We start from the raw sequence: 26,528 nt of genomic DNA, 5'->3' as shown, positions 1-26,528 counted from the left end.
TCATAGAGACCAGTCTCTTCACATGCTCCAGCAGATGAGGTAGATGCTGGGATGGGCCAACTCAAAGCCCTGGATGTGTGGGTCTGGGTGGTAGCTGTTTTGGTCAGTCCAGACCGCCCCGCCTCAGGCTAGGGGTAGAGCCAGCTCTTCTCCGCCCATGCCACCAGGGCCAGCTTTTCTACACCTGTGGTAGGGGGGCATCTCTCCCATGAGGGGCAGGACCAGCTCTTCTACTGTAGTAGCCAGTGAGGGGAAGAACCAGCTCTCCCAGGGCCAGCAAAGGACCATGCCAGCACACAGGGACATATGGTAATATTTGTCATCATTATTATTGATAGTAGGCAATTCCTCAGTTGAAGTTCTCTACATAAACCAACCAGCACCGTTACCACCACCACTAATGATGACAAACATTACCATATGCCCCTGTGTGCCTGACACCTTTTAAGCACCTCACATTTACCTCCTTTCATGTTCACACACAGCAGCCCTAACAGTCGACTCAATTATCCAATTACAGACAAAGGAAGAGAGAGGACAGGTCAATAACCCCAGCAGCAGGGCTGAAAGGGGACCTGACCCAGCTCTCCCACCCCACCTTCCTGGGCTGCCAGATATCTCTCTCTCTCTCTCTCTCTCTCTCTCTCTCTCACACACACACACACACACACACACACACACACACACACACACACACACGCTCCCACCCGCCCGAGGAGTGACAAGCGTGTACACAACGCCACCGTGGCGTGGAGGAAACTTACTTTTCCACCATGGTGCCGATGCTCCTGCAGGCCTCTTCCGCAGCCTCTCTGAAGGCGGGCTCGGGGTGTCCGATTTTCACAAAGTCTGCCTAACAAGGGAAAAGACAAAACCAAAAGGATGTTGATGGAACTAGAGTCGAAGACCAAGGGTACAAACAAAGCCAGATTTAGGATGTGCCACTCGGCTCCACCCATGAATTTCCTCACTGGATTTGCCAGAGCAAATATTTTCATGAACTTCATTTTACAAGTTTTCCACCTTCCAATGAATAACCAGAAAATCCTCTCTATCCTACAATTCCAGTAAGCAGACCTTGGTCTTGAACATTTTAAAACTTTGAAACTCAAAGTACAGTGTGGCATTCCCATGCTGACCCAGCACCAGAGAGCCCCTTAGGGGCACATTTTTAGAATGACACCTAATTTCAAAATCATAACATCCTAAACATTCTCTTTATGGGCCTTTTATAAGAGGGAAATATGAATTCCTGGTCCTCATCTAGAACAGTATACAACCATTCTGTTTCTGCTATGACAACAGGATAATTTAATCAAGGATTTAAAAAAAAAAAAACATAGGAAATCATATAAAGCAAGCATTCATGTTAATTGCAGTACACTGCAAAAGAAAAAACCAACAGGTGAGTAAGAAATGCAGGGAAACTATGAAGTACTTCCCATCTTCTTTATCCTCGACGTATGAAGAATGACTATGGCTACAACATGAAATAAAGCCAACCCAAGGGAGTCAGGCATGGTGGAACATACCCGTAACCCCAGCACTCAGGAGGCCAGGCAGAAGGATCAAAAGTTCCAGGCCAGCTTTCACTAAATAGTGAGACTTTATCTTAAAATGACAAACAAAAACCATCACAAAGTAAAATTTCCTAATTTTATTATTAAATAATATTCAATGCAAAAGCATTTAAATCCCTAGTTTGGCACACTTGGTACATTATAAGGCACCCAAAAAATGAGCTGTGTAGCACGTACAATTTATTTTACAAATTGTCCTTCCACATGCTACCGAAGTTACGATGTGGAAAGTCCAAACGTTAGCATGTCTGTGTGTGTGTGTGAATGTCCCTGGATCTGTGCATATGCACTGCAGCCAAAGTCCATAGCAGATCTCTTCCTCAGTTCTTCTCTAGCTCGCTTCAGAGACAGTGTCTCTCCCTGAGCCAGGAGCAATCAATCCTCCTGTCTCTACCTCCCTAGTGCTGGGGCGGCGGGTGTATTCACCACACTGGCTCCTCACACAGGGCTGGAGAGCAAGTCAGGCCCTCGTGCTAGTGGGAAAAATACTTTAACCTTGCTGACTGCTCCATCAATGAAGCCCAATTGGCATAAAAGCTTATTTGTAAAGGTAACGAAGAAAATACTCCTATTTCATAAAAACTACATGAGAAGAAGGAAACAAAACAAACTGTCCATTTCCTGACAGTTTATGAAATTCTTGCCTTACAATGGTACTGATCATAGAGGCAGGAAATACCTTAAAAATTAAAAAAGAAAAGACATTCTTGGAATTATTTACCCAGAGAATTATACATATAAATTACATTATAATTTGTTTGGGTTTCTTTTTATAGTTGGCTGTTGTGAGACAGTATTTCACTATGTGGCCCAGGGTGAACTCAATCTCACGATCTGCCTGCCTCAGGTTCCCAAGTGCCGGCATTTGGGCATGTAAGACTGCACCTGGCTAGAAAGCGGTTTTTAAATGTTATACTTCATTAATAGTTGTAAAGCTCAAAACAGAAGACACAAAGAGCAAAATAAACAAAGTGGGGAAAATTCTCGACCACCACAGCCTAACTAGGATGCAGACTAAGACAACACATCAGGGTCTCAGACTAGAGTGGCTGTCCAGGTAGACTGTGGACTGAGTGAGACACGCCCACTGATGACACAGGAAGATGGCAGAGCACAGGACTTCCTGAGCAGGGCACATCCATGATGTCTCCACCACTGAGGAAGCAGGTCCCATGAACAGCACAAAGACCCAGTGAAAGCTGGGGCCCAAACATCACACCAGAGAAAACCCTTTACACCACAACAGTTTTACCATTTCCCTATACATCTCGGGATACCAGAGTGAATGCATTATCATGTGAAATTTGTTACTGTTCAATCAACTCAAGGAAAAAAATAGTCTACATAATGGAAATGAACAATCTGGTCTCAAATGCATATCTGATCCTAGACATTCTAGAAAGACAGAACTGAGCGACTGTCCAAGTGGATCCTGGACTGTGCCAGGCACTACAGACCCAGCACTTGGAAGGCTAGGGGGACTGAATGAGTTAAGGCCAGCTTGAACCACATAGTGAGTTCTAGGACAGCCTAGATGACACAGTGAGACCCTACCTACATACATACACAGAGAGAGAGAGAGAGAGAGAGACAGACAGACAGACAGACAGACAGACAGACAGACAGACAGACATGTGTGGCTACCAAAGTAAGGTAGATAAAGATAGGCAGAAGGGATTAAACCAGTTAATCCAGATGACATACCATTGAGGCACTACCTAACTCTTCTAAAAACCAATGAACTCCAGGACATTGTCTAACTCAGGCAAAGCTGATGGTTTTTAACTCATCCTGGTGATGAGGACAATGTTTTGTACTCAGCAACCTCAACACTGAATGAACATTGAGGGAAATTCCACATAGGTCAGAACTACATCAGATTCTGAACAATCCTATTTTGGACTCTATGTGCCAGAAATCACCTTCACTGATACAAGTAATCAAGTTTGGACCCTTTTCTGGCAAGATGGCTCAGCAAGTAGGAGGTCTGGCTTACAGGCCTGGTGACCTAAGTTTCAGCCATGGATTCTACTTATAAGGTGGCAAGAAAGGACAGATTCATGAGTTGTCCTTTGTCCTTGACCCATGCATCAGGGGCATGCATGTGCCTGCACTCACCCATGCATCAGGGGCATGCACGTGCCTGCACTCACCCATGCATCAGTGGCATGCATGTGCCTGCACTCACACACACCCCTGTTTGTGCTTAAGTCTCACCAAGTCGGCCACTCTGCACAGGCAATCCGAGAGCTCATCAAAGATGAGGACTGTCTGCGGCCCTGGGGGTGTGGAACATGCCCGCTCCACCAGCTGCTCCGTCTTCCTCAAGGCCTCCTTCTGGGCAACATGGAATCCTTCGGGGCTGCTGAGCTCAGGAACTCCAAAAAGACCCTAAAAGTCCAAAACAACATTTCCAATTTATAGCCAAAAGTACAGGTTTGTCTTTTTCCCTAGAACTACTTTTGCATGAAGCCCTGATTTTAGTTGGTATATCTGGACTACCCACATCTGTGCAATGGGAATAGTGTCGCTCTTTCTGTTACACTACACAGAACTACACTAAAACATGTTTGAAATTTTATGTTTTCTTCAAGCCTTCCTTCTTTTTCAAAAGGAAGCAAATGGTATAGGTCCAGCTGTCAGTACTGAGGCTCCACGAGAAAATGGCTGGGAGGATTACATGAAGATTCAAAGGTTTAAAACAAAACTTACAACAGTGCCTGGCATGCAGACAGCACGTAACAGATGTTAACGATAACCATAATCCACGTGCAGCCTTGGTCGCAGATCATCCCTCCCAGGCCTCAGTTTTCTCAGCAGGTATGTCGAGGCTGGCGGCACACCTCTGACAGCATGGGAACAAACTAAAGCAGCAAGCATGTGTGGAGGGCCCAGGACCATGCCTCTCACAGAGCGAGTCTCCACACATAACACCCACCTGTTCTCTACTACAAAACAGAGGCCAGTCGACGCACAAGCAGACTCCACATACTAACCCTAGTCCCTGGCTAAAACCAAGGCATTTCAGTATTTTAATAAAGAAAAAAAAAATCACTAATCTAATGGGAACACCCATTTTAAAAAGTCTTTTTAAAGCAGTTCAAGCACGAATCTGAGAGCCCTCCAGGAAAGCAGGAGAAAGCTGACATTTAATGACATGTGCCAAAGTGTGCTACTTTACAAAGGTTCTCTCATCCAAATCACACAGTTCTCTAACAAGCCGTACATTCTCCTTTTACAGACATGGAAATGTGCTTTAAAGTTCTTTCTGTTTCCTGTGACAGAAGCCTGGGACCTCAGTTCCTCCTGCCTAAGCACCCAAAATGCCAAGATTATATGTGGGTGCCACCACCACAGCCACCCAGAAACATGCTTTAAGAGAAAACGTTTGGGGTATAAGGACACACAACTGAATTCTGGCACTTGACAAATCCCAGGACAGCCAGAGATATACCAGCAAGTCCCTAACCTCAAAAAACCAAACCAAACAAATGGTTCAGTGGATAAAGGCCGTGGTCACCAAGCATGACGGACAAGGCTAAAGTCATAATCTTATTGCCCCAGAAACACAGGATGCAAAAAAAAGAGCCTACGCCTGGAAGTCCTATGACCTCCATATGTGCATAGACACATGAACACACATGAACACACATGAACACACACACACACACACATACACACACACACACACACACACACACACACGACACACAGGGTGGAAAATAAATTTAATAAAAAATTTTTTTTAATTCCCCAACTTGAAACCTACTGTACTTATCCATGCAAAAACAAACAAACAAACAAAAACTATGCCAAGGGGGCTGGGAGGGTTGGTTCAGTGAGTAAATGCACTCAATTTGCAAGCTGAGCACCTGAGTCCAATTCCCCCAACCCACGTAAGAAAGTGATTCAGAGGCCGTCTAGATGGCTCAATGGGTGAAAAAAAATGCTTGCCTCCAATCCAAGCCTGGAACCTACATGGTGCAAGGAGAGAACCAACTCCTCAAAGTTGTCCCTGAACTCCACACACATACAGGCACCCATACACACAAACCAAAAAAATGTAATTAAAACACAATGTGGGAGGAAGGACTGGACAGATGGCTCAGTGGTTAAGAGTACTCACTGCTCTTGCAGAGGACCTGGGTTCTATTCCCAGCATCCACATGGCAGTTTGCAACCTGTCTATAACTTCAGTGGCAGGGGATCGAACACCCTCTTCTTGGCTCCACGTGCGCATGGATGGCACTGCACACATGTGGTGCATTTACATACATTTGGGCAAAACACATATAAAATAAATAACTTTAAAGCTGAATTTTTGTGGCATGCAACTATAATCCCAGCAATCCTACTCCAAGATAGAAACAAGAAAATACCCAGAAGCCCAAGGACCAGATTGAAGAGAGTAAGATAACCTGGAGTATACAGTCCATTAGTAAAAACAAGAGAGACCCTGCCTCCACAAAGTAAAAGGCAACAGACCCCTAAAAATTGCCCTCTGGCCTGCACCAGCCACACTTGCACTCATTCACATCTGCATGCACACACAATAAAAATTTTTTTTAAATATGGCTGGAATCAGTTATATCTCATCCACTCAAAACCAGGCTTACCTTTCACATCTTCCTGCTCAGTACTAATAGGCAGTTCTACCACCGACTCCATTAATACCAGCATCATCTACCCTTATGGGTCTTGGAGGGAATTTTATATAGAAAGAACTTTCAAATAGACAAAGCTAAACACGGAGATGCTCACACCATGAAATGCAATGCAACTACATCGCAGATTCGTCTTTAGAGAAAGCTGCCCCACAGTGAAAAGCTAAAAGGCAAAAACAACCCTTAAAGGCAAATGCAAAATAAAGGGATTCATTGGGCAAACCATTCCCAATCTCCCCTGCCTTTCCCTCATTCATTTTCAAGTGTCCAATACCACCACAGGCAGGGTGGAAATAGCCAAGCAATTCTGTCTAGTTAAGCTATCAACTCCAAGGCACGCTAGGAAGCCTAATTATTCTCGATAGGGTTCTGTTGTTGCTTTTTATTTTATTTTATTTTTTATTTTTTTGAAATGCAGGTCCTTATGTAACTCAGGCTAGTCTCAAACTCGGTTTGGAGCCAAAAGGACTGCCCTTTGAACTCTCTTGCCTTTACCTATCAAGAGTCTTACAAACAGGAGTTTCAAAGCAGCTCGAGATGGACAATTAAGGTGTGATGGAGTTTTCGACGGAAGAGTGTCGTTACAAAGCCAAGTGTGAACTCTTGAAAAGCCAGAAGAAAAAAAAAAAAAGCGAACTTCAGTAGGGGAAGGGCTGAGCAGGAAGCCAGTGGGACCCTGGTGCGCACTGATCCTGGCACAGTGCCCTTGGAGCAAGAGGCAGAGGCCGCGCTGCCCAGACCCCCGGCACGCTCGCTCACCCGGCGCTCTCCCAGCAGGTCCCACAGGCGGCCCTGGGGCTTGACGTTGAAGGCGGCGCCCACCGGCGACCAGCTGGTGCTGACTCCCCGGGCGCGACCCCAGCTGCGCAGGCCGCTCCGGCCTGCGGGTCCCCGCAGAGCCGCTCCGGCTCCCAGGCCACACAGCCTGCGGGCGTACCGCATCCCGTCCACCAGCAGCATCCTCCCCGGTCCCCGGCTCCTTCAAGTTCAGGAAGCGCGCGCCCCGCGTTTCCAAGGCAGCGGCCCACGCCGCGGCACGTGACGCTCGCGCTGCCCTGTGGGCGCCCCGGCGCAGGCCCGGACTTGAGCACCGTTGACTCTCCAAGCAAGAGCGTCGCCTCGACGCCTTCTGAGCGACCGGAGTTCCGCAGCGCCCTCGTGTGTCTGGAGGAAGAAACGTCCTGAGTTTGCCTTTTCCCTCCCTGTGTTTCTGGGGCGCAGGAAGTCTTGTTGGGAATTGGAGTTCTTAAGAGGTGCCAGGAATGAATGTGAGAAGTCAGATGAGTTCTTGATGCCTTCTCAGAGGAGACCCAGTGACAGCGCGTGGAAGGACCCAGGAGAAGCCACATGCAGTCGGAATCCAAGGAACCTGTCAGCTCCAAAAGGGATCGAAATCACACCTACGTTTGCGCGCACGCATGTCAGCTGTGGTTGTGTGTAACCACGTGAATTAACTATAGAGAATCTTCATTTATTTTGGCTTTTGGAACTATTGATACCGTCTAGGGGTCTTGAGATGATACAGTCCATAAGGTCTTGATCGGATCTGTTGTCTCTTGCCAGTCGAAAAGGCAGGAAAAAAATTAAAAGTCAAGAAAAATATGAAGCGCAATACGCAGCCTCGGAGAAATCTCAAGCATCGCAGACAGAATAGCAGTTGATGAAAGGTGTTTACTGGGGGTGAGGAAACACACAGGCAACAGGCACACAGAGAAAAAGAACCTCTGCCAAGCAGAGGGGGGACTTGGAAGGCGAAAATCGGGTCTCTTCTCAAGGGCTGGTTTTTAAAGCCTCTGAAGGGTTTCCCTTCCCTAATTTAAAGTTGGTCAGTTTAGAGAAAGCTAGGGTGGTTGGTTGGTTGGCCCAGAACTGTGGTGTGACAAGTCATGACCTAGTCTTGACTTGAGCCCGTCCATCAGCAGGGGGCCTGCTGGTGGGAGATAAAAGGTGAAGGTTGAGAAGCTGGTGGTCTTGGCGATTCACCACCACCATTACCTAGGCATGGCCCCTCTCCCTGTCTGTCTGCCTACTGGCATCTATCTAACACCTAGTCTTACATCGTAATAGCCTAAAATCTAAATTAGTACAGACAGGACCTCCTCAAATATCAGTCAGACTGCAGAAATGAGAGGGCAGAGGCTGGGGGTGGGGAGGGGGTGGCATTAGATAACTGGGAGCCATGGCTGGGAAGGAAGGAATGATGCTACAGACTTGGGAAGGCTTGAGGAAGTCTCTTGACAGCCCTAGCCTTCTCCAAGAAAGACAGCCACACCACGGTGGGTCAGGGTGCTGGTTCTGCCAGGACCAGAGCTTTTCTTCCTAAGGTGCAGTCATCTCCCTGCACAAGATGACTATGGGATGACTGCCATGTCTGCTTTATAGAGCTTGGCAGGGAAGAAAGGAAAAGGTGGAAGGTTCTGTGTGTGTTTGACTGGTTTGTAGACAGGCTCTCACTTTGAATTCCAGACTGGCCTGGAACTCACCATGCATCCCAGGCTGACCTCAAACTGGTAGTTCACCTGCCTCAGCATCCTGAGTGCCAGGACTCCAGGCAGGGCTGCCCAGAAGGAAGGATTTTGTTATCAGGAACTTGATTTTTCTTTGAGAGATCGCTGTGGGTAGAGCTGGGGAGCCAGTGGCTAGAAGAGGGGTTGGAGAGGGGGCTGGAGAGATGGCTTGGAGGTTGAGAGCACTGATTGCTCTTTCAGAGGACCTGGGTTTGAATCCTAGCACCCACATAGCAGCTCACAACTGTCTGTAACTCCAAGATATGACACCTGCACACAGACATACAAGCAGGCAAAACACCAATGCATATAAAATAAAAATAAATAAGATATAAAAAAAGAATAAAAGGGATTAGGGGTATCCCAGTCTTTGGGAGGTAGAGTTAGAAGGATCAGAAGTTAAAAATTCACACACACACACACACACACACACACACAGAGGCATGCACACATACATACACATACACACACACAGTGGAAGCAAGAGTAGCTTACAGTGGTGATAGCATGATTTTCCCCACAATGGGGAAGACAGAAAGCAGAGAAAGATGAGTGCTGGTACTCAGTTTACCACTTCCTTTATTCCTTTTTCTTCAGTCTGAGACCCCAGCACGTGGAATGGCATCACCCTCCTTCAGGGCAGGTCATTTCTCTCCAATTAAACCTTTCTGGGAAAGCCTTCACAGTCACGCCCAGAGGTGTGTGTCCTGAGAGCTTCTAAATTCAGTCAGGTTGACAATGATGGTTAACTCTCACAGCCAGGGTTTTGAGACCAGCATGAGAAGCACGTGTGTTCCAATGAGCATATGAGTTGTGGGTACATGCGGACAATTCACCATCACTGCCAGGTACCCATGTGGGCAGAAAGAGCCCTGCAGTAAGATCACAATAAAGAACTGAAGTGTTGTGCCAAGATGGATTATTTCAAACACTAGTATTTTCCCTGCTGGGTTTCAGAATCACTTGAAAGCCCTTTTTGCCTTTTCTTATCTCCCTTTAATGGGCATCTTATGACTATTCCACCACTGTACTTTGGAAGCCAATAACTTGTCTGACTGAAGACTTCCATCTGGCTAGATTTTGTCATCACACAATAGGTCTCTCCTGTTGATGATTTAAATGGCTTAAACAATGACATTTTGGGCAAAAATGATGATGATGAAATTGAGGATGTTAGGGTAGGGCCTATTGACCTATAGGACAGAAAAAGGACCTCAACTTGGAGGCAAGTCTAGAGGGCAGACTATTGTGGGGAGAACTGTGTCTCCTTATAAGACATTTAAAGTACTAATCTTTGGTGCCTGCAACTCTGACCTTATTTGGGTAGGATCTTTACAGACGTAATCAGATTGAGATGGGCCTGAATCCAATATGACTGATGTTCTCTTTAGAAGAGGAAAACATTGCAGTTACAGAGTGAAACCAATGTGGAACTACAGGCAGAGACCCTGAAGTGACGTGTTTCAAGCCAAGGGACACCAGGGGCTGCTAGAAGCTGGAAGTGGCAGGAAAGGATCATCTTTCAGTGACTTGGTCTCAATCTTGCTGACTCATGGACATTGAACTTCTGTTTCCAGAACTGTGACAGGGTACATTCTGATGTCTTAAGCCACCCACCTTGGTTATGAAAGTCCTAGAAAGCTAATATAGATTCATTCCAACTGTTCCTCGAGTTGTGTGGCATAAACACCTAAGTTAGAAAATAAAGTATCCATAATTGTATTGGGTAACCTCCTGGGGTGTCTCACTGACACCAGCTAGTCATGAAATGGAATAAGTATGTTTTTTTGCAATGCTGAAAATGGAACCCATGCATACTAATACAAATGTTATCCCCACTCAGCCATAATCCCATCTCATTTTTCTTTACTTTCTCCTAATATCAGAAATCATAACATGGCCTTCAGAGCAGGAAAGTGACACCAGAACTCCTCTAGAACTCTCCCACCACAAACACACAGGCAAAGGATGCCTCGGGCGAGGGAATGGTGATGTGTTAAAGACACTGTTACAAGCAGGCTGGGGACAGGGCTCTGTGGCAGGGCACTTGTCTAGCATGCACAAACCCTGGGTTCTAAGCTGGGTGTGGTGGTGCACATCTTTAATACCATCTTTAATACTCATGAGGCAGAGGCAGGGGCAGGCAGATCTCTGAGTTCAAGGCCACCCTGGTCTGCAGAGCAAGTTCCAGGACATCTGGGCCTACATAGAGAGACCCTGTCTTGAAAAAAAAAAAAAAACAGAGAGAGAGATTGAGATCCTAAGTTACATACAACTGTACCAATGCATTATGATTACATTATTGTGGTGGTTTGAAGGAGACTGGCCCCCTTAGGCTCATATGTTTGAATGCCTAATCCCCAGTTGGTGGAACTATTTGGGAAGGATCAAGAGATGTGGCCTTGTTGGAGGGAGCATGTCACTGGGAGTGGGCTTTGAGATTTCAAAAACCCATTTCAGGTCCAGTCAGTCTCTCTCTCTCTCCCCTCTCTTTCTCTCTGTCTGCTTAATAGTGTTTATTTATTATCTGGGTCAGTTGGGAGCAATTGGAATCAATGACTTAATCCTTTGTAAAATTCTATTAAAGGTTTCTATAAAGGATCGTTCATTCCTTTCTCCATGTGATGCTTTTTTTTTCTATTCAATAAGACAAAGAGCAAAGCCCTCTGCTGGGGACGGAGACAGATACAGGGACAGATTCACAAGACAGCCTTCAGGCAGACACAGATTCAGACTCATACAACAGACAGACAGGAAGACCTATAAAACATGATGTAGAGAATTCAAATCTGCACTCGCTCTTGGTTAAATGACACCAAGGGGAAGTGCCTTGATTTTTCACCTTAATGAGACACTGATGCATTGTTGGTGTCTCTGAGTTTATTATTAATGTGTTCAAATGGCTGGATTTGTAGGACTAGCTTCCCACCTCTACATTTTGGAATTGATGCAATAATTGGAGGAATGGACACAATCGCACCCCACCTTCACTGAGCTAGGTCTGTGGGCACCATGTCTACCATGAGAGCCTTCCATGAGGCCAATGTGCAGAGTCCTTTGTGTCAAGAGCTGCTGAACAGAAGGAAGCCGGTGAATGTGGTATCATCATCCTCATCTGCAAACAAGCCATTAAACCTCTCGCCTCCCATCACCTGCATCCACACCTCATCCCCGAGCTTCAGCTCCAGCACAATGCCACCAGAGGCCTGGTCCTCAGAGCTCATATAACCATCCTTGGTGTGCAGGACTTTTACCCCATTTTTGACCAAAGAGACCTGCACGTTCCTGGAAAAAACAGTGATGTGGTAGGTGAAGTAATAGACACCAGCCACATGGCAGGTGAATTTCCCCGTCGCTACATTGTAATGGTTCAGTTCATTGTACAGGATCTTATCGAATTTGATGGGTGCATCAGGAGGCGGGAACTTGCTGATCACCGTGAGCCCCACAGTGAAAGCACTCTTGGGCAAGATGGGAGCCTCACCGACCTTCCCTTTCTCTCCTCGATCGCCTTTCCAGCCTCTTATTCCTCTGACTCCTGGCTCCCCCTGGGGGCCCATGGGTCCAGCTTCACCTCTAGGACCTGGTTTGCCAATGGGGCCCACTGGGCCAGGTAAGCCCTTGGGGCCCAAAGGACCAGTACTGCCCATTAGTCCTTCTGGACCAGTGGGGCCCACATCGCCTTTATCTCCCTTCTGCCCCTGAGGGCCAGTCTCTCCTGGCAGCCCTTGCTCTCCTGTAGGACCAGTGGAGCCCTTTGGGCCATGCTTCCCTGGGGATCCTCTGGAGCCTGGATCTCCTTTGATGCCTTTTGCTTCAACTCTTCCATCTGCTCCTGGATAGAGGAAGATAACGAAGACAGGGTTAAGGAATCCCTCATGCACAATGTTGGAGTTTCTATCACTGAGCATTTAATTGAGACAAAGTAGGGTGTAGGTTCGCAATCTGCTCAGAGCCTGAAAATTCACAAACTCCCAAATTGCATGCAGGGAAATGTACATGTAAGCACACACACAAACCCTCTTTTTTTTAAAGGGTCTCACGTAGCCCAGGATGGCTTCAGACTCACTATAGCCAAGGATGGCGGGATGATCTTAAACTTCTAATCCTCTTGCCTATAGTTCCTGAGTTCTGGGACTATAGCTGTATTTCATCACTCCCAGGTTATGCAGTGCCGGGAAGAGAACCCAGGGCTCTGTGCAGGCTAAGTAAGCACTCTACCAACTGAGCCACATCTCCAGCCTCCAAAAGTATTCTTTAGTCAGTACCAGGGCTCGTACGAGTAGTGACAACTGTACCACCAAAGTATCCCATGATGACCCAGAAACAAGGCCACCCTTGGGAGAAGCACACATCGAAGGAAAACATGACAAGGAGCAGATCAATCCAGGATGAGGAGTAACAGGGCCTCAGTCCTAGGCAAGTGACAGCCCCTCAAGGAGTGGACCTGAAATCAGCTCTTCACTGTGGCCCACATGCCTGCCAACTGTCCAGTCCTTTCCACGCCGGCTTTCCTCAGTCTACATGAACACTCCACACTGTTCACTTCTGCCTCGATTGGGAGGCAATGGTGCTTAGGAGCAAAGAGCCCGGGCTTCCCTCAGAGTATTATCTAGCCTTTCTTCAACCCCGGCGCACGCAGATAGTGAACCCCATCACATTTTTCCCCCTCATCTATAGAGCTGGAACAGTAATGCTACCTAATTTATAGAACTCTTCTATTTTCATAAAAAGCCTTAGATTAATGCCCAGAATGAGTTCATGTATTTGACATTACAGTCATCTCTCTCCCCATTGGTTACGCCCCACCCTTCAGGTTGCAATTCCTTCTGGGAAAGTGCCAGCCACTGAGCTATCCCTCCAGCCCAGGGCCCTACTTGAGTGCCACTTTCTCCCTGAAGTGGGGTGACATGCACTGAGTGGAGCAGAATCTTCCTCCTTGGCGCTCATCCACTAAGCCAGGGGCCAACACACTGTGGCCTGCTGCCTGAATCTGCCCTCTGACCTGGTTTTGCATAGCCCGTAAGCTAAGACTAGTTTATGTGTTAAAATGAGCACAGCTAACATCCCATCATGGTGTGGTGGCCACACGCCCTCCAGCTCAGCTACTCAGAGGGTTGACAAGGAGGACAGATCTATAGAGGAAGGCCCAGGCCCGCCTCAGTGACTCCATGATACTCTGTCTCAAACTCAAAAGTTACAATAGAGAGGTGTTGAGAAGAAATAACTATTGAAATCTTAGCCCAAAATGGGACATCTCTGTCATCTCCTTCACGACTGGGAGAACATCATGAACAAGGGCGTGGAGAGAATGTAGGAGCCAAAAGAAGGAGTACAGAATATTCTAGAACACTGAATTCCAGGCATGATATGGTTGTTGTACTCTTGAACTTACTGCAGCTGTGGTTACCTGCACACGATGAGGCACCTCAACACTCTGCCGTGGAAGAGAAAGGAGCTCCTGAGACTCCACACTTCCCCGAGGATTTACATGCAGTCAATGTGTGATGTGGAGGGAGATACATTTTCTTCAGTGGTTAGCTGTTAGTAAGGGTCACCTGCTCCTACAAGCATACTCTCACCCATGCGCCTATAAATACTCTAATGAAACTCACTGGGTCACACATACAAGAAAAGAGGAAAGAGAGGAGAAGAGAAACATCAGCAGAAGAATGGGACTGGCCAAGAAAGGGTAACAGGATGAATGTGATTGAAACATTATGCACAAGTATGAAATTGTCACAGTAGACTCCATTATCTAAAATTAACATATGTCAGTGCATGTTTTTAAAAAGAAGGCTGTGGCACAGTATTTTCTTAGCATGCATGAATTTCAGGGTTTAATCCCCAGTACTGGGGTTGGGGGAAAAGTAAGACTCTATACTATGCAAAAAGTATATAAAACAAAAATATTGGTCTTTCAGTCACAGCTCCCTCAGAACATGGCAACACTTGTTTGTGGCTGCCTTTTGGTGCATGGGCAGAGCCCAGGGCCCACAAAGCTGAAACAAATTTTCATTTGGACCTTCCAGGAAGAGTTTGCTTATCTACGCATTCACCTATATCTCTTGAAGAGAGAGAATGTTGGTGGCTGTGACTAATCTTGATTATCAATTTGACTACATCTAGAATCAACTAAAACCCAAACATCTGGGCACACCTGTGACTAATTTTTCTTTATCTTCCTTCCTTCCTTCCTTCCTTCCTTCCTTCCTTCCTTCCTTCCTTCCTTCCTTCCTTCCTTCCTTCCTTCCTTTCTTGTTTGTTTTTTGAGACAGGGTTACTCTGTGTGGCCTTGGCTATGGAACTCACTCTGTAGACCAGGCTGGCCTCAAACTCACAGAGAAATGCCTACTTCTGCCTCCTGGGTGCTGGGATCAAAGGTATTCACCACCATACCCAGTGAAGGATTTCCTTAATTGGATCATTTGAGGTGGGAAGACCTGCTCTAAATTTGGGCCACGCCTTCTGTCTTGAAGCCCATGAAAGGATGTGGCAGATGGAAGCTTTTGCTTTTTTGCCTGCTTGTCCTTGTCCTAACTGGCAAATCTAGATATCCTGTTGCTGGGCCATTCCTTTGCTGGTATTAAAATCTACCTTTTCATGATTCCAACATAGACTGAAGACCAGCAGCTCTTTAGGAATTCCCCAGGACTCTAGAACCAGATTGGGACTGCTGAAACATCCAGGTTCTCAAATAAACAACTAACAGTTTCTTGGCCTTCCTATTGGGAGACAGTCATTGTTGGACTACCCAGACCACAGCTTCTAATCCACCCAATCCCCACCCCATGTATGTATGTGTGTGTTTATATTTATAGCCAATCATTCTACCAGTTCTGTTCCTGTAAAGAACCTTGACTAATATGGCTCATCCTGGGAGCCACAGACAGGTCAGTTCACAGCAGTGTCAAACAGCATCATGTTAGAGCACTGTGGATGGGTAAATGCAAAGCCAGCGCTGACCTGGTTCTCCTTTCTCCCCACGAATTCCATCCTTCCCTGGGCCACCGGGATGTCCTGGTTCTCCTAGGTGAAAGGGGAGAAAGCAGACAAGAGCTGAGATTCCAATTCCAATTTCCTGGCTCTGAGTCTCTAGGGGTGATTGATATGGAAAGTCTTAGGGTGCCCCAGCCCGCCTCTTTTCCCATCAGTGCAGGTGGAGGTAGCAGCTATTAGTGAGTATCCAGGGGGTTGAGTCATGTAGAATGAGAAGGTTATGAAATGCATTGGTGACTTCCCGAGCACCCGGCGGTGGGGTGCCCAAGGAGCACGAGGCAAGGCAAACTAACACACTGAGGGCCAAGCTGTAAGTTTGTCTCTGGATGAGGACTTGGAAGTGATCTGAATGTGGGAGGTGATAGGCATATCTCTCATTCTGATCCCTTTCCACCAGTCATTCAGAAAGTGGAATGGAAGTCTCACCAGATTCCATGAAACATCAGGGACCTCCACGATATGACTGTTGGGGCAGGAAAGGCATTGTAGACAAGAGGCAAAAGCCACCACACAAGCTGTGGGGGGACACTGGGCTCTGCTAGTCATACACTAGTCCTAAGTCTGGGAGCAGGTCACCAAGCAATGGCCAGACTGTGGTGACAGAAGAGCTCGTAAGGCCACAGTTTTCTCCAGGTTCTGTCTCACTCAAGTCAGTCAGGACCCCAAAACTTCAACCCTACCATTCTGGTTGTGGGGTGACCAGCAGCTGGGACAGCCTTCAGCTCTCAGGACTGGAGAGTGACACAGGTTGATTTGCATCCATCATAATGCCTGGTGTTACCCCAAGAAATCCCAGGGTCCCATTGAACCACCAAGTGGGAGGTATCTCCAAACCAGCCTCCTCTCCAGTACCACCCACTCCTTCTCTGCACCACCCCGGAAGCCTGAGCCTTCCTCCCCAAACTTCTTTCTCCCTGCTTGGTTCCCAGGTCTTGTCTTCTGTAGCACTATCTCAAAGCTTTCATGACCATACAGGTCAGAGCATGAACATCTACTAGAACAACTGTGGAGGTACGTCATGGACATTGTGCTAACTGTGTGTTGATTATATAAAATACACAGCGCATCCTCAGAGGACCAGGTAAAGAAGCAGCAGATTTTCCTGACGAGCAGTACAGGTTAACGTCATTCTCCTAAGAAAAAGCACATTGTGTGTGTGTGTGTGTGTGTGTGTGTGTGTGTGTGTGTGTGTGTGTGTGTGTGTGTACAACTGAAAGGAAAAAATAGAGAATAGATGCTTTGATATGTTTTTGTTTGTTTTGGAGACAGGATCTATTATGTAGCTCTGCCTGTCCTGGAACTCAATATATAGACCAGGCTGGCCTTGAACTCACGCAGATCCACCTGCTTCTGCCTCTTGAGTGCTGGGATTAAAGGCATGTGCCACCATACCTGACCCAGAAAACATGTGCTTTTAAGAAATCTGTTTTGACAGAGCTGGGGAGGTAGCTCAATGGCAAAGAGAAAGAATGAGGACCTGAGTTCAAATCCCTAGCACCCATGTAAAAAGCCAAGTATGGCTGTCTGAACTTGGAAGGAGGACTGGAGACATGGGCGGGGGAGACACAACAGGGTGATCCTGAGGATCTGCTAGTTGGACAGCCTGGTCAACATGGCAACATGGCAAGCCTCAGGTTTTGCTAAAGACCCTGCCCCCTGTAAAGCTGAGCAGAATAGAAGATACCTGACAATGATGTGTACACACACACACACACACACACACACACACACACACACACACACTACAGAGAGAGGGAGAAAGGAAGAGACATTGGTAGATTGATTGATTGACTGATTGATTGATTGGTTTTGAGCTGGGCACAGTGGTACATGCCTATAATCCCAGCACTCAAGAGGTAAAGGCAGAAGCCAGGTGGTGGTGGCACATGCCTTTGATCTCAGCACTCAGGAGGCATAGCCAGGCAGATCTCTGTGAGTTCAAGGCCAGACTGGTCTATAGAGCGAGATCCAGGACAGGCACCAAAACTATACACAGAGAAACCCTGTCTCGAAACAAAACAAAACAACACAACAACAAAAAAGAGGTAGAGGCAGGAGGATGAAGAGTTCAAGTTCATCCTTGAGTACACAGCAACTTTGAGGCCAACCTGGAATACATGAGACACTGCCAATAAAAAAGAAGAGTTGGGCTGGAGAGGTTGCTCAGTGGTTAGAGCACTGGCTGTGCTTCCAGGAGACCCAGGTTCGATTCCCTGTCCCAGATGACTCAATGTCCTCTCCTGACCTCTGTGGGCACTACATATACATGGTGCCTAGACACAAATGCAGACAAAACATCCATATACATAAAAAAATTAAATGCCTAAAAAACAAAAAGCCTTTTTAAAGGGGAAGATCACACCAAGAAAGATGGAGAAAGATTGGCAAAGGGAGAGGTAAACCAATTCGGCATTACATGTATGAGAGTATTACTCTTGATTTATCTAGTAATCATCCCTCCTCTTCATGTGTACAAAATGTCCGCTAATAAACATTAAAACTTCATATATTCAAAAATAAACACAGATCTAGACATGGTGGTACATGTCTACGGTCACAGAACTGGGGAAGCTACATGTGACCTTCTCATCAATCACTTTGAAGCCATCTCAGTTATTAGAATGGCTGTTACAGACTCAAAATGCTATGGCTACAAAACTCTAAACTTACTTAATAAAATTCCCTAAATGTAAGATCACTGATGCTGGTAACTTTATTATAGGAAAGTGTAAAACTTAATCTATTTTTATTATTAATGACTATTTATTCCGTACCTAGTTTAGACATTAAACTTTATCATAGGTCATGTATGTATGGGGGGAAACACAATATCAACAGGATTCTGTTGTAGAATATTATTTTAAGATGTGCTACATTTGTTTATACTGTGGAATATTTATTTTTTCAGATTTCTTTATTATTATGTATACAGAAGAGGGTGCCAGATCTCATTACAGATGGCTGTGAGCCACCATGTGGCTGCTGGGAATTGAACTCAGCACCTCTGGAAGAGCAGTCGGTGCTCTTAACCTCTGAGCCATCTATCTCTCCAGCCCGGAATATTTATTTTAAGGATGCAAAGATGCGTTGCATTCTTTTATGTTGCATTTGTTTAACTCTGTGAAGCTGTGTTATTTTGCCTGTCTAAAACACCTGATGGTCTAATAAACAGCTGAACAGTCAATAGCAAGGCAGGAGAAAGAATTGGTGGGGCTGGCAGGCAGAGAGAATAAATAGAGGGAGAAATCTGGAGGAGAGAGAAGAAAGAGTAAGAGAATAAGGAGAGGAGGATGCTAGTGAAAGTAAGATATACAGAAGTAAGAAAAGGAAAAAGCCCAGAGGCAAAAGGTAGGTGGGATAATTTAAAGTTAAGAAAAGCTGGGAAGAAAGCCAAGCTAAGGCTGAATGTTTATAATTAAGAATAATCCTCTGTGCGTGATCTATTTGAGGCAGGCCCCCCAAAAGAGCAAAAGCAACCAACAACAGAATTATGTGTTTTCTATGGCCTTAGGCATCCACCATTGGCCTTCACCCTGTGGATGGGTGTTGCTACTATACTTAGCCATCAGATTACTCCATTGGCCTCATGATACTATTGACCCAGTACACCCATAGTATCCTACTCAAATGCCCTATGGTTGCAGAAACACTTGCTAACAGCCATCTCCAGTGGATGAGAAGCCTGTGAGGACAGGGTGCTATTGGCCTTGTCCCACACTCCATTCAGCACCTAGAATATTGACATGGCAGAGCCTGTCTTTGAAAAGTGCCTGCAGGACACATTGGTGGGTGAGGGCTCAGTGGACAAGTGGATCAGGACACCAGTGGCAAGTGAGTGGCCGAGGCAGTAAGAAGCCACAAATGTCAAGTACCTGTGTCTCCTTTGTCACCCTTGGAACCATCTCGTCCATCTCTTCCCGGTAGGCCATTGTGACCTGGATTCCCAGGGATGCCAGAGTGCCCCTGCCGGCAGGTGTCCTGGGAGTACACACTCCTTGCACATGTGCCCATAACCAACAGGAGCCACCAAATCCTCATGGTCAGACGACAGGGATTGGACTGAAAGAGGGAAACAGAAACTGAAAAATGCGTGGTCGCTGGGTGTAGGTATAGTTGCTGGTCATGGACACAGCCTCTCATCTCTGCAGTGGGACCGGCCTTGGTCTTTGGGCATGGACACAGTTGCTGGGGCATGACCTGGCCTTTTCTCTCTGCACTGACAAAGGCTTGAACATGATCTTATGTGTTCGATATTCAGAGCAGGGAAAACAGAAACCAGGCAGTTGACCAAACTGTCACCAAGCCTGCACAGTGGCACATGCCTGTAATCCTAGCACTAGGAAGACTGAGAAAAAAAAAACAAACATAAGTTCTAGGTCAGCCTGAGCTATATAGTGAGACTCTATTGTTGAGAGAGAGGGAGCGGGGTGGGGGAGGCACATTATCCTCAGGTGGTAACACACACTCAAGACCACTTTTAATGGTCAATAAATGTGGAAGCCAAGTTTTGAGGTCCGGAGAGTCTTTTATTTATTGTTTCAATTTGAGCAAGCCACTTTTTTTAGCTAGAGCAAAATGTTTTCTTATCTCATGGAGCAGATATAAAGACCAAATTTGACCATAAGATACATGGAAAGGCACACTAAAAATAATAAGACCCACATAGAATTACCATCTGAGCCAGCAATTCTATTCCTGGGAATAGAGCCAAACAAAAACAAAACAACAACAAAAACAGACTTGAACAAGCCCTGTGCTATGGAATAATTAATCCCTTTGTACACTGTGAAGATTTGTCACTGTGATTGATTTAATAAACAAGCTGACTGGCCAGTATCTGAACAGAGTAAGGTTAGGTGGGAAAGCCAAACTGAGAATGCTGGGCAAGAGAAGGGCAGAGTCAGGAGTCACCAGCAGAGAGACAGAGAGAAGCAAGAATGGCATGCCATACTGAGAAAAGGTACCAAGCCATGTGGCAGAGGGTAGATAAGGAAATATGGGTTAATTTAAAGTGTAAGAGTTACTAGTAACAAGCCTGAGCTATTGGCTGAGCATTTATAATTAATATTAAGCCTCTGTGTTTATTTGGGAGCTGCCAGCAGGACAGAAACTCCCACCTACAGCTTTGTTCCTGGCAGCAATGTCCACAGAGGCCACAAGGGGGAGAGCAGCCCATGTGGCCATTAGTGGATGAGTTATAGAATATATATATATATATATATATATATATATATGTATGTATATGTATATGTATATGTATATGTATGTATGTATATAAATACAGTGGAATGCCATTTGGCCCTCAGAAAGTCAGGAAATCCCAAACTCATGCTACCTCATGGATGAACCTTGAGGATATTAGGCAATGACAAAATCTGGGACTGAAAGATTGATCTGTGTGAGTCTTATTTAAAGTATGCAAAGTGGTCCAACCCATGGAGAAAGCAATACAGCCCGTGCCAGGAGCTGAAGGGGTGTGGGTGCTGTTCAGTGAAAGATGAAACTTCTCCAGATATATGTTGGTGAAGGTTGCAGGATGATGTGAACATACTTATTGCTACTCAGTCATACACTTAAGATGGCTCAAACTGGTAAGTTTGAATTTATATATGTATTTTATCACAATAAAAGACAAGAAAACATTAAAGCTGAGGATGTGACTCAATTGTAGAAAGGCTGCCTCGCACACACGGGGCCCTGAGTTCCATCCCAGTACCATACACATGTAACAGAAATTACGTGGCATTAACAGCAATGTACCAAACATCTGCGTTTGGGCTGTGGCTTCAGCTCAGTGCTAGAATATGAGTCCTTGGTTTTAACCCCCAGCGCAACACAAAGAGACACTTGAGCCTGCTGTGACAGGGCATTCCTGAGCACACAGCAGGTTGAGGCAGAGGCCGGTGCACACACCACCAGAGTTTGGGAGAAGCACATTCCCAACTCCTTTGCTCTGAGGACACTGGCCCTTTCCCTTGGGTTCTTGCCTGTTCCTATTTGTTTCTTTTTGTAATCTGCCTTCAGCCTCAGGTTGGGGCTGAGATCTGGGGGAGAGGGGAAGATGGATTGGCAGGTTGTTCCCCACGACAGGATTGGCATGCAAGCTCCCACAGGGGCTTGAGTTCTTGAGATGTGGATGAGTGGGATTCCAGATCAAGGTGAGGAACCCTGTGAGTGTGCAAAGTGTCACACCCCCTCTCCCCCAGGACCTGCCTGGCAGGGGTTCTGGTCATGGAACTCAAAGGCTCATCTGACTGTATTTTCAGCATTCTGTCTCCGGTCCCCATATGAAGAGTATAGAGGAGCAGGTTGAGCAGTCATGGTCGAAGGCAAGGGCTGTGTGGTGGCAGCTCTTTGAAGATTTAAGGAACAAAACAAAACAGCATAAAAGAACACATAGGTTAATGCAACCCATCAGACCCCAGATCCTTATGTACCTTCCACAGCAACGTAGATGTTCATAAACCTTTGTAAAGGGAAAAAAAAAAAAAACAGGGTGTCTATCTCTTTGATCCAGGAGTGCTATTTCTAAAATTATTCATAATAAAGCAAGATCTGTGTGCCAAAGGTAACTACGGCATTATCTGTTAAGGTGGGAGAGGACACATTACGTAATGCCTAACAATAGACGTAGAGGGTGGGACAAAACACTGTAAGAGTTATAAAGGTTGGTGTCCTATGTAAAACATGCCTAGAGGCCGAAGGGTGACGAGTTCATGATCAGCTGGCATATGGATGAGATTCTGTCTCAAAAGACCCACCCAAACATAAAGGACTAAAGTGGGAGCTGGAGAGAGAGCTCGGCAGTTAAGTTCTCTTGCTGAGGACTGGAGTTCGGCTCCCAGCACCCACAGTGGGTAGCTCACAATTGCCTATAACTTCAGCTCCAGGGGATCTGAGTCCTCTTTCAGGCCTCTGAGGGTATCCACACAACACGCATATGTACTACACAAGCATACACAAAAATAAAATAAAGGTTTAAAATTTTTTAAAGTGACTTTTAGAAAGACTAAAATATCAGGCACATTATGAAGATATTGATGTATGTATATTATCAAATACTAGAAGTAAATATATGCAAATAACCAAACATGTTAATGTTTAGACTGATGTTGTAAGAGGCTTTCCCGTGGAAAACATCTTTGTAGTGTTAGTTACACATTTGTAGCTATTTTATTATTTTTAATTGTGTGTGTGCATGCACAGGTACATGAGTACACACACATGAATGTAAAGACCCTTGGAGGTCAGAGCATCAGACACCCAAGGAGCTGGCATTACAGACCACCAGATGTGGGTGCTGAGAACTATTTGCAGTGCTCCTAACCTCTGACCCATCTTCCCAGCCCCTTTGTATCTAGACGCTGACAACCAAAAACTGGGTCGTTCTCTAGTGGAAGCTGCTGAGCATTACGGGATACAGAAAGTGTTTTTGGAAGAGGAAATCCAGCTGTTTCCCTCTCAGTCACAAACTCACTCCACTTCAGGAAGCTGAGTTTCCTTGGAGCCAAATCCCTGAGTTTTCTAAAGCGGCTTCTGCTGCTGAACTTAGAAGTGACTGGAGATTCTAGGTTGACTCCTCTGTGTTTCACTTCCCAGCCTCTATAAAAAGCCATCTGGTGCCAGGCAGTGGTGGTGCATGCCTTTAATCCCAGCACTCAGGAGGCAGAGGCAGGCGGATCTCTGAGTTCGAGGACAGCCTGGTCTACAGAGTGACTTCCAGGACAGGCACCAAAACTACACAGAGAAACCCTGTCTTGAAAAACAAAACAAAACAAAACAAAAAAAAAGCCATCTGGCAGGGTGGAGAGACGGCTCAATGATTAAGAGCTTGGGTTAAATCCCCAGCACCTACATGACTGCTCACAACCATCTAAACTCGGGTTCCAAGGGGGTACAGAGAGACAGTGCTGGCATAACACCCATGCACACATTTTTTAAAAAAAGTCACTTTTGGTGCCTCTTCTGATTAATTTTCTCTAATTCATAGTCAAGAGTAAGCAGATTCCCAAACATTTCAGATGCCTTATGACCCCTCAAACACTTCAAAGTCCTTACAAAGCCCCAAACACTAACATTTAACAGAAATCAGAGAACAACCTTATTTTTTCCAGACAGGATATTTCTATGCCACTCAGGCCAGCTTAGAATTCATGGTCCTTCTGCCTCAGCATTCCAAATGCTGGGATGGCAGGTGTGCTGCACCAGGCCAGCTTGGATAAAACATGAGAGATGACATCATGACATCCCTCCACACCAAGCTGGCTTTATTTATTTCTCCCATATATTCAATACAATGTCACAGTATGTGTCTTTTCCTCAACACATATTGAGGGTTTTTTTTTATAGACCATATAAATTAGTATAGACATAACTATTAAAAACAGACTCATTAAAACATGTGTCTGATAATCTGACTGCATTTCTAGAAAGGCCCATTATTCTTGTGATTTATCCTGTTGTTTTTTTTTTGTCTTCTCCCAGTCCAGTATTGCAGAATTCTAGCAAATGCTTTTCTCTCTTGTTTAGAGCCACACCACCCCTCGTGTGTGGTGTGTGTGTGTGTGTGTGTGTGTGTGTGTGTGTGTGTGTGTGAGAGAGAGAGAGAGAGAGAGAGAGACAGAGAGAGAGAGAGAGAGACAGAGACAGAGAGAGAGGGAGGGAGGGAGGGAGGGAGGGAGGGAGGGAGGGAGACTGTAGCCCAGGCTGGCTCACTCCCTAGCCTTCTGTGTCAGCCTCTCCAGTGTGACATTACAAGTATGAGCCACCACACTTGCTTCCCTCTGTTCTTACCCAGAGCTTTATAAGACACCTGGCTACCTCAGAACCCAGATGCCTTCAGCTGAAGATGAAAAAAAAAAAAAAAAAATCCTTTCCAGCGCTCTTACCTGGACCCTGGAGTTGCAGGCTGGACAGGGACACGGTGCGAATAGGGAACCCCCACAGTGTAAATAAAACCCTGCCTTCCTGCCATGGAACTCCCCAGTGCACATAACCTCAAAATAGCAGGAAGGGGAGGGACAGGGGGAGGCACAAGAAGTCTTGGACGAGCTTCAAAAGCCGCAGCAGCACTGGGGGTGGGTAGCATCTCTTTGGAGCACCCCTGGGTGTGTGGAAAACTTGTCCCTTTCTTCTGTCCTCTGAAATCAAAACTCCAGGAGTGCCAGCAGGTGGAGTGTGGGAGAAGGGACCCTCACCGCAGACTTCTTTCCTTAATGGGAAACAGCTTTCTCACTGGCCTTGAGTCCATCGTATCCTGGGGTCACAGGTACAAAATAACAAAGATGACTGGGACAGTAACTGGATGGGTCACAGACCATTAGGATTGCTCTTGTTTACTTGGAGCCTTCAAATGATTAGTTACTGTTGCCTGTGACTTTCACCAAGGGCAAAACCAAATTCAAGGGCAACCTACCATTCAGTTAACCCTCCCAATGGCTGGCATTCACATCTCTGCAGGGCACTTTGACAGCCAGGAGGAAAAGGCCTACAGTTGTGCTTTTGGGGCTAGTATGTTCCAGAGGTAGCTCTGAGCCCTCGTGACTTCTCAGGCTCTGGATAAGGCCCGACACTCCCAGTGACTCCGCTCAGTCCCTTTAAATATACTAAACTGTAAAATAAAGTTATTTTCTTCCAGCTGGGTATTTAGCTCAGCGGTAGACCACTCGCCTAGCAAACACAAGGCCCTGGGTTCAGTCCTCAGTTCAAAAAAAAAAAAAAAAAAAAAGCTGGCAGTAGGCATGCACACCTTTAATCCCAGCACTCAGGAGGCAGAGGCAGGCAGATCTCTGTTGAGTTTGGGGCCAGCCTGGGCTACAGAGGAAGTTCCATGTAGATAGAGACTGAAGGAGTCTAGAGGCTAGCATGGGTTTTGATGTGTAACCACAGGCATATGCCAAAGGAAGTGGCCCTTTCTGGCAAGCAGAAACCCCGTTCATGAGTTCCTGAGGAATACTGCTCCCGTTATAGCCCAGAGCCCAGCCTGAGCTGAGCAAACACTGCTTTGGGGGGAACTGAGGTTCCCTTTGGACCTGACAATTGCTCTTCTCTTTCAGGAAATCCAAGCTTCAGCTTTCGGTGCACCGGATGCTGCAAGTTACCATAACCCAACCAGATCCTTCCAACATCTGTGTAGTTAGTTTAGACCAGGCACAGAGCAGATAGAGGACTGTGTCCATCCCTTCACCCACCTTCACCCACCTCCAGCCCACCGAGGTGCACACTGCAGCTCTGCCATGGGTTGCGTCTTGCAATCATTTCCCTTCAGCTTTCTCCTGAGAAATGTCAAAACATTCACGCAAAAGCACAAGTTTCCAGAGCATAAAAGGACTATATTCTGTTCTGAGATGGGCAGGAGTCTTAGTGGCCAGCTGGGGACGGGGTATGCAGATGCTGGGAAGCCTCACCCTAGCACAGCTAACCACGGCCCACATACCCTCACCAGCACAGCAGGCAGCCCCAGCAGAGTTCCCAGGAGGAGGTGGGATTGGACCCTCATCAGCACAGCAGGCAGCCCCAGCGGAGTACCCAGGAGGAGGTGGGATTGGATTCGGCAGCATCCATTAAGCTAGGTAGCATCCACTGAGCTAGGTCTGGCCTCTTTAGGCCTGACTGCTACAGCCAGGACCCCAAGTGCCTTCATGTGTAGCTAGTGCAACTGGTTGCTGGAGGTATGTCTGTGGCCACTCAGCTGCAGGCTGCCTAGGTCCCCTCTGCTCCCCTGACCAATAGGAATCCTCACCAGCTGTATTCCTAGCCCTGGCGGGAATCGGGTTTGA

At 46.4% G+C, this 26,528-nt stretch overlaps 2 protein-coding genes across 3 annotated transcripts in view; both read right to left on the bottom strand.

Annotated features, from left to right (window-relative positions):
- Mipep (mitochondrial intermediate peptidase) overlaps nt 1-10,971 on the bottom strand; it is a 148,049-nt gene extending 137,078 nt beyond the window's left edge. For both annotated transcript variants that reach the window (XM_006986327.4, XM_076545140.1), the window contains exons 1-3: nt 7,004-10,971; nt 3,798-3,971; nt 765-853 (exon numbers count right to left, since the gene is read on the bottom strand). In XM_006986327.4, coding sequence (XP_006986389.2) covers nt 765-853; nt 3,798-3,971; nt 7,004-7,204 — 464 coding nt within the window. In that variant the 5' untranslated portion in view covers nt 7,205-10,971. The remainder of the gene's footprint in view (nt 1-764; nt 854-3,797; nt 3,972-7,003) is intronic.
- Nucleotides 10,972-11,613: 642 nt separating this feature from the next.
- On the bottom strand, nt 11,614-24,796 carry C1qtnf9 (C1q and TNF related 9). The gene is made up of 4 exons (XM_042284973.2): nt 24,639-24,796; nt 19,623-19,809; nt 15,718-15,780; nt 11,614-12,586 (listed from the first exon to the last, which is right to left on the bottom strand). Exons 1-4 carry the CDS (start codon nt 24,741-24,743, stop codon nt 11,814-11,816), a joined length of 1,128 nt encoding a protein of 375 aa, XP_042140907.1. The 5' UTR covers nt 24,744-24,796; the 3' UTR covers nt 11,614-11,813.
- Nucleotides 24,797-26,528: the final 1,732 nt, after the last annotated feature.

The sequence above is a fragment of the Peromyscus maniculatus genome, chromosome 9 (assembly GCF_049852395.1).
Source record: "Peromyscus maniculatus bairdii isolate BWxNUB_F1_BW_parent chromosome 9, HU_Pman_BW_mat_3.1, whole genome shotgun sequence".
NCBI classification, from domain to species: Eukaryota; Metazoa; Chordata; class Mammalia; order Rodentia; family Cricetidae; genus Peromyscus; species Peromyscus maniculatus.
Note: the sequence above shows the minus strand (reverse complement) of the source record. Positions and strands in the feature narration are given on the sequence as shown.

Excerpts from the sequence above, each read along its gene's own strand:
- C1qtnf9 (XM_042284973.2), bottom strand. The coding sequence starts at position 24,743 with ATGTGCACTGGGGAGTTCCATGGCAGGAAGGCAGGGTTTTATTTACAC. Across the intron at positions 19,810-24,638 it reads CCTGCAACTCCAGGGTCCAG|TCCAATCCCTGTCGTCTGAC; the intron begins GTAAGAGCGCTG and ends TCCCTCTTTCAG. Across the intron at positions 15,781-19,622 it reads GGGTGACAAAGGAGACACAG|GAGAACCAGGACATCCCGGT; the intron begins GTACTTGACATT and ends CCTTTCACCTAG.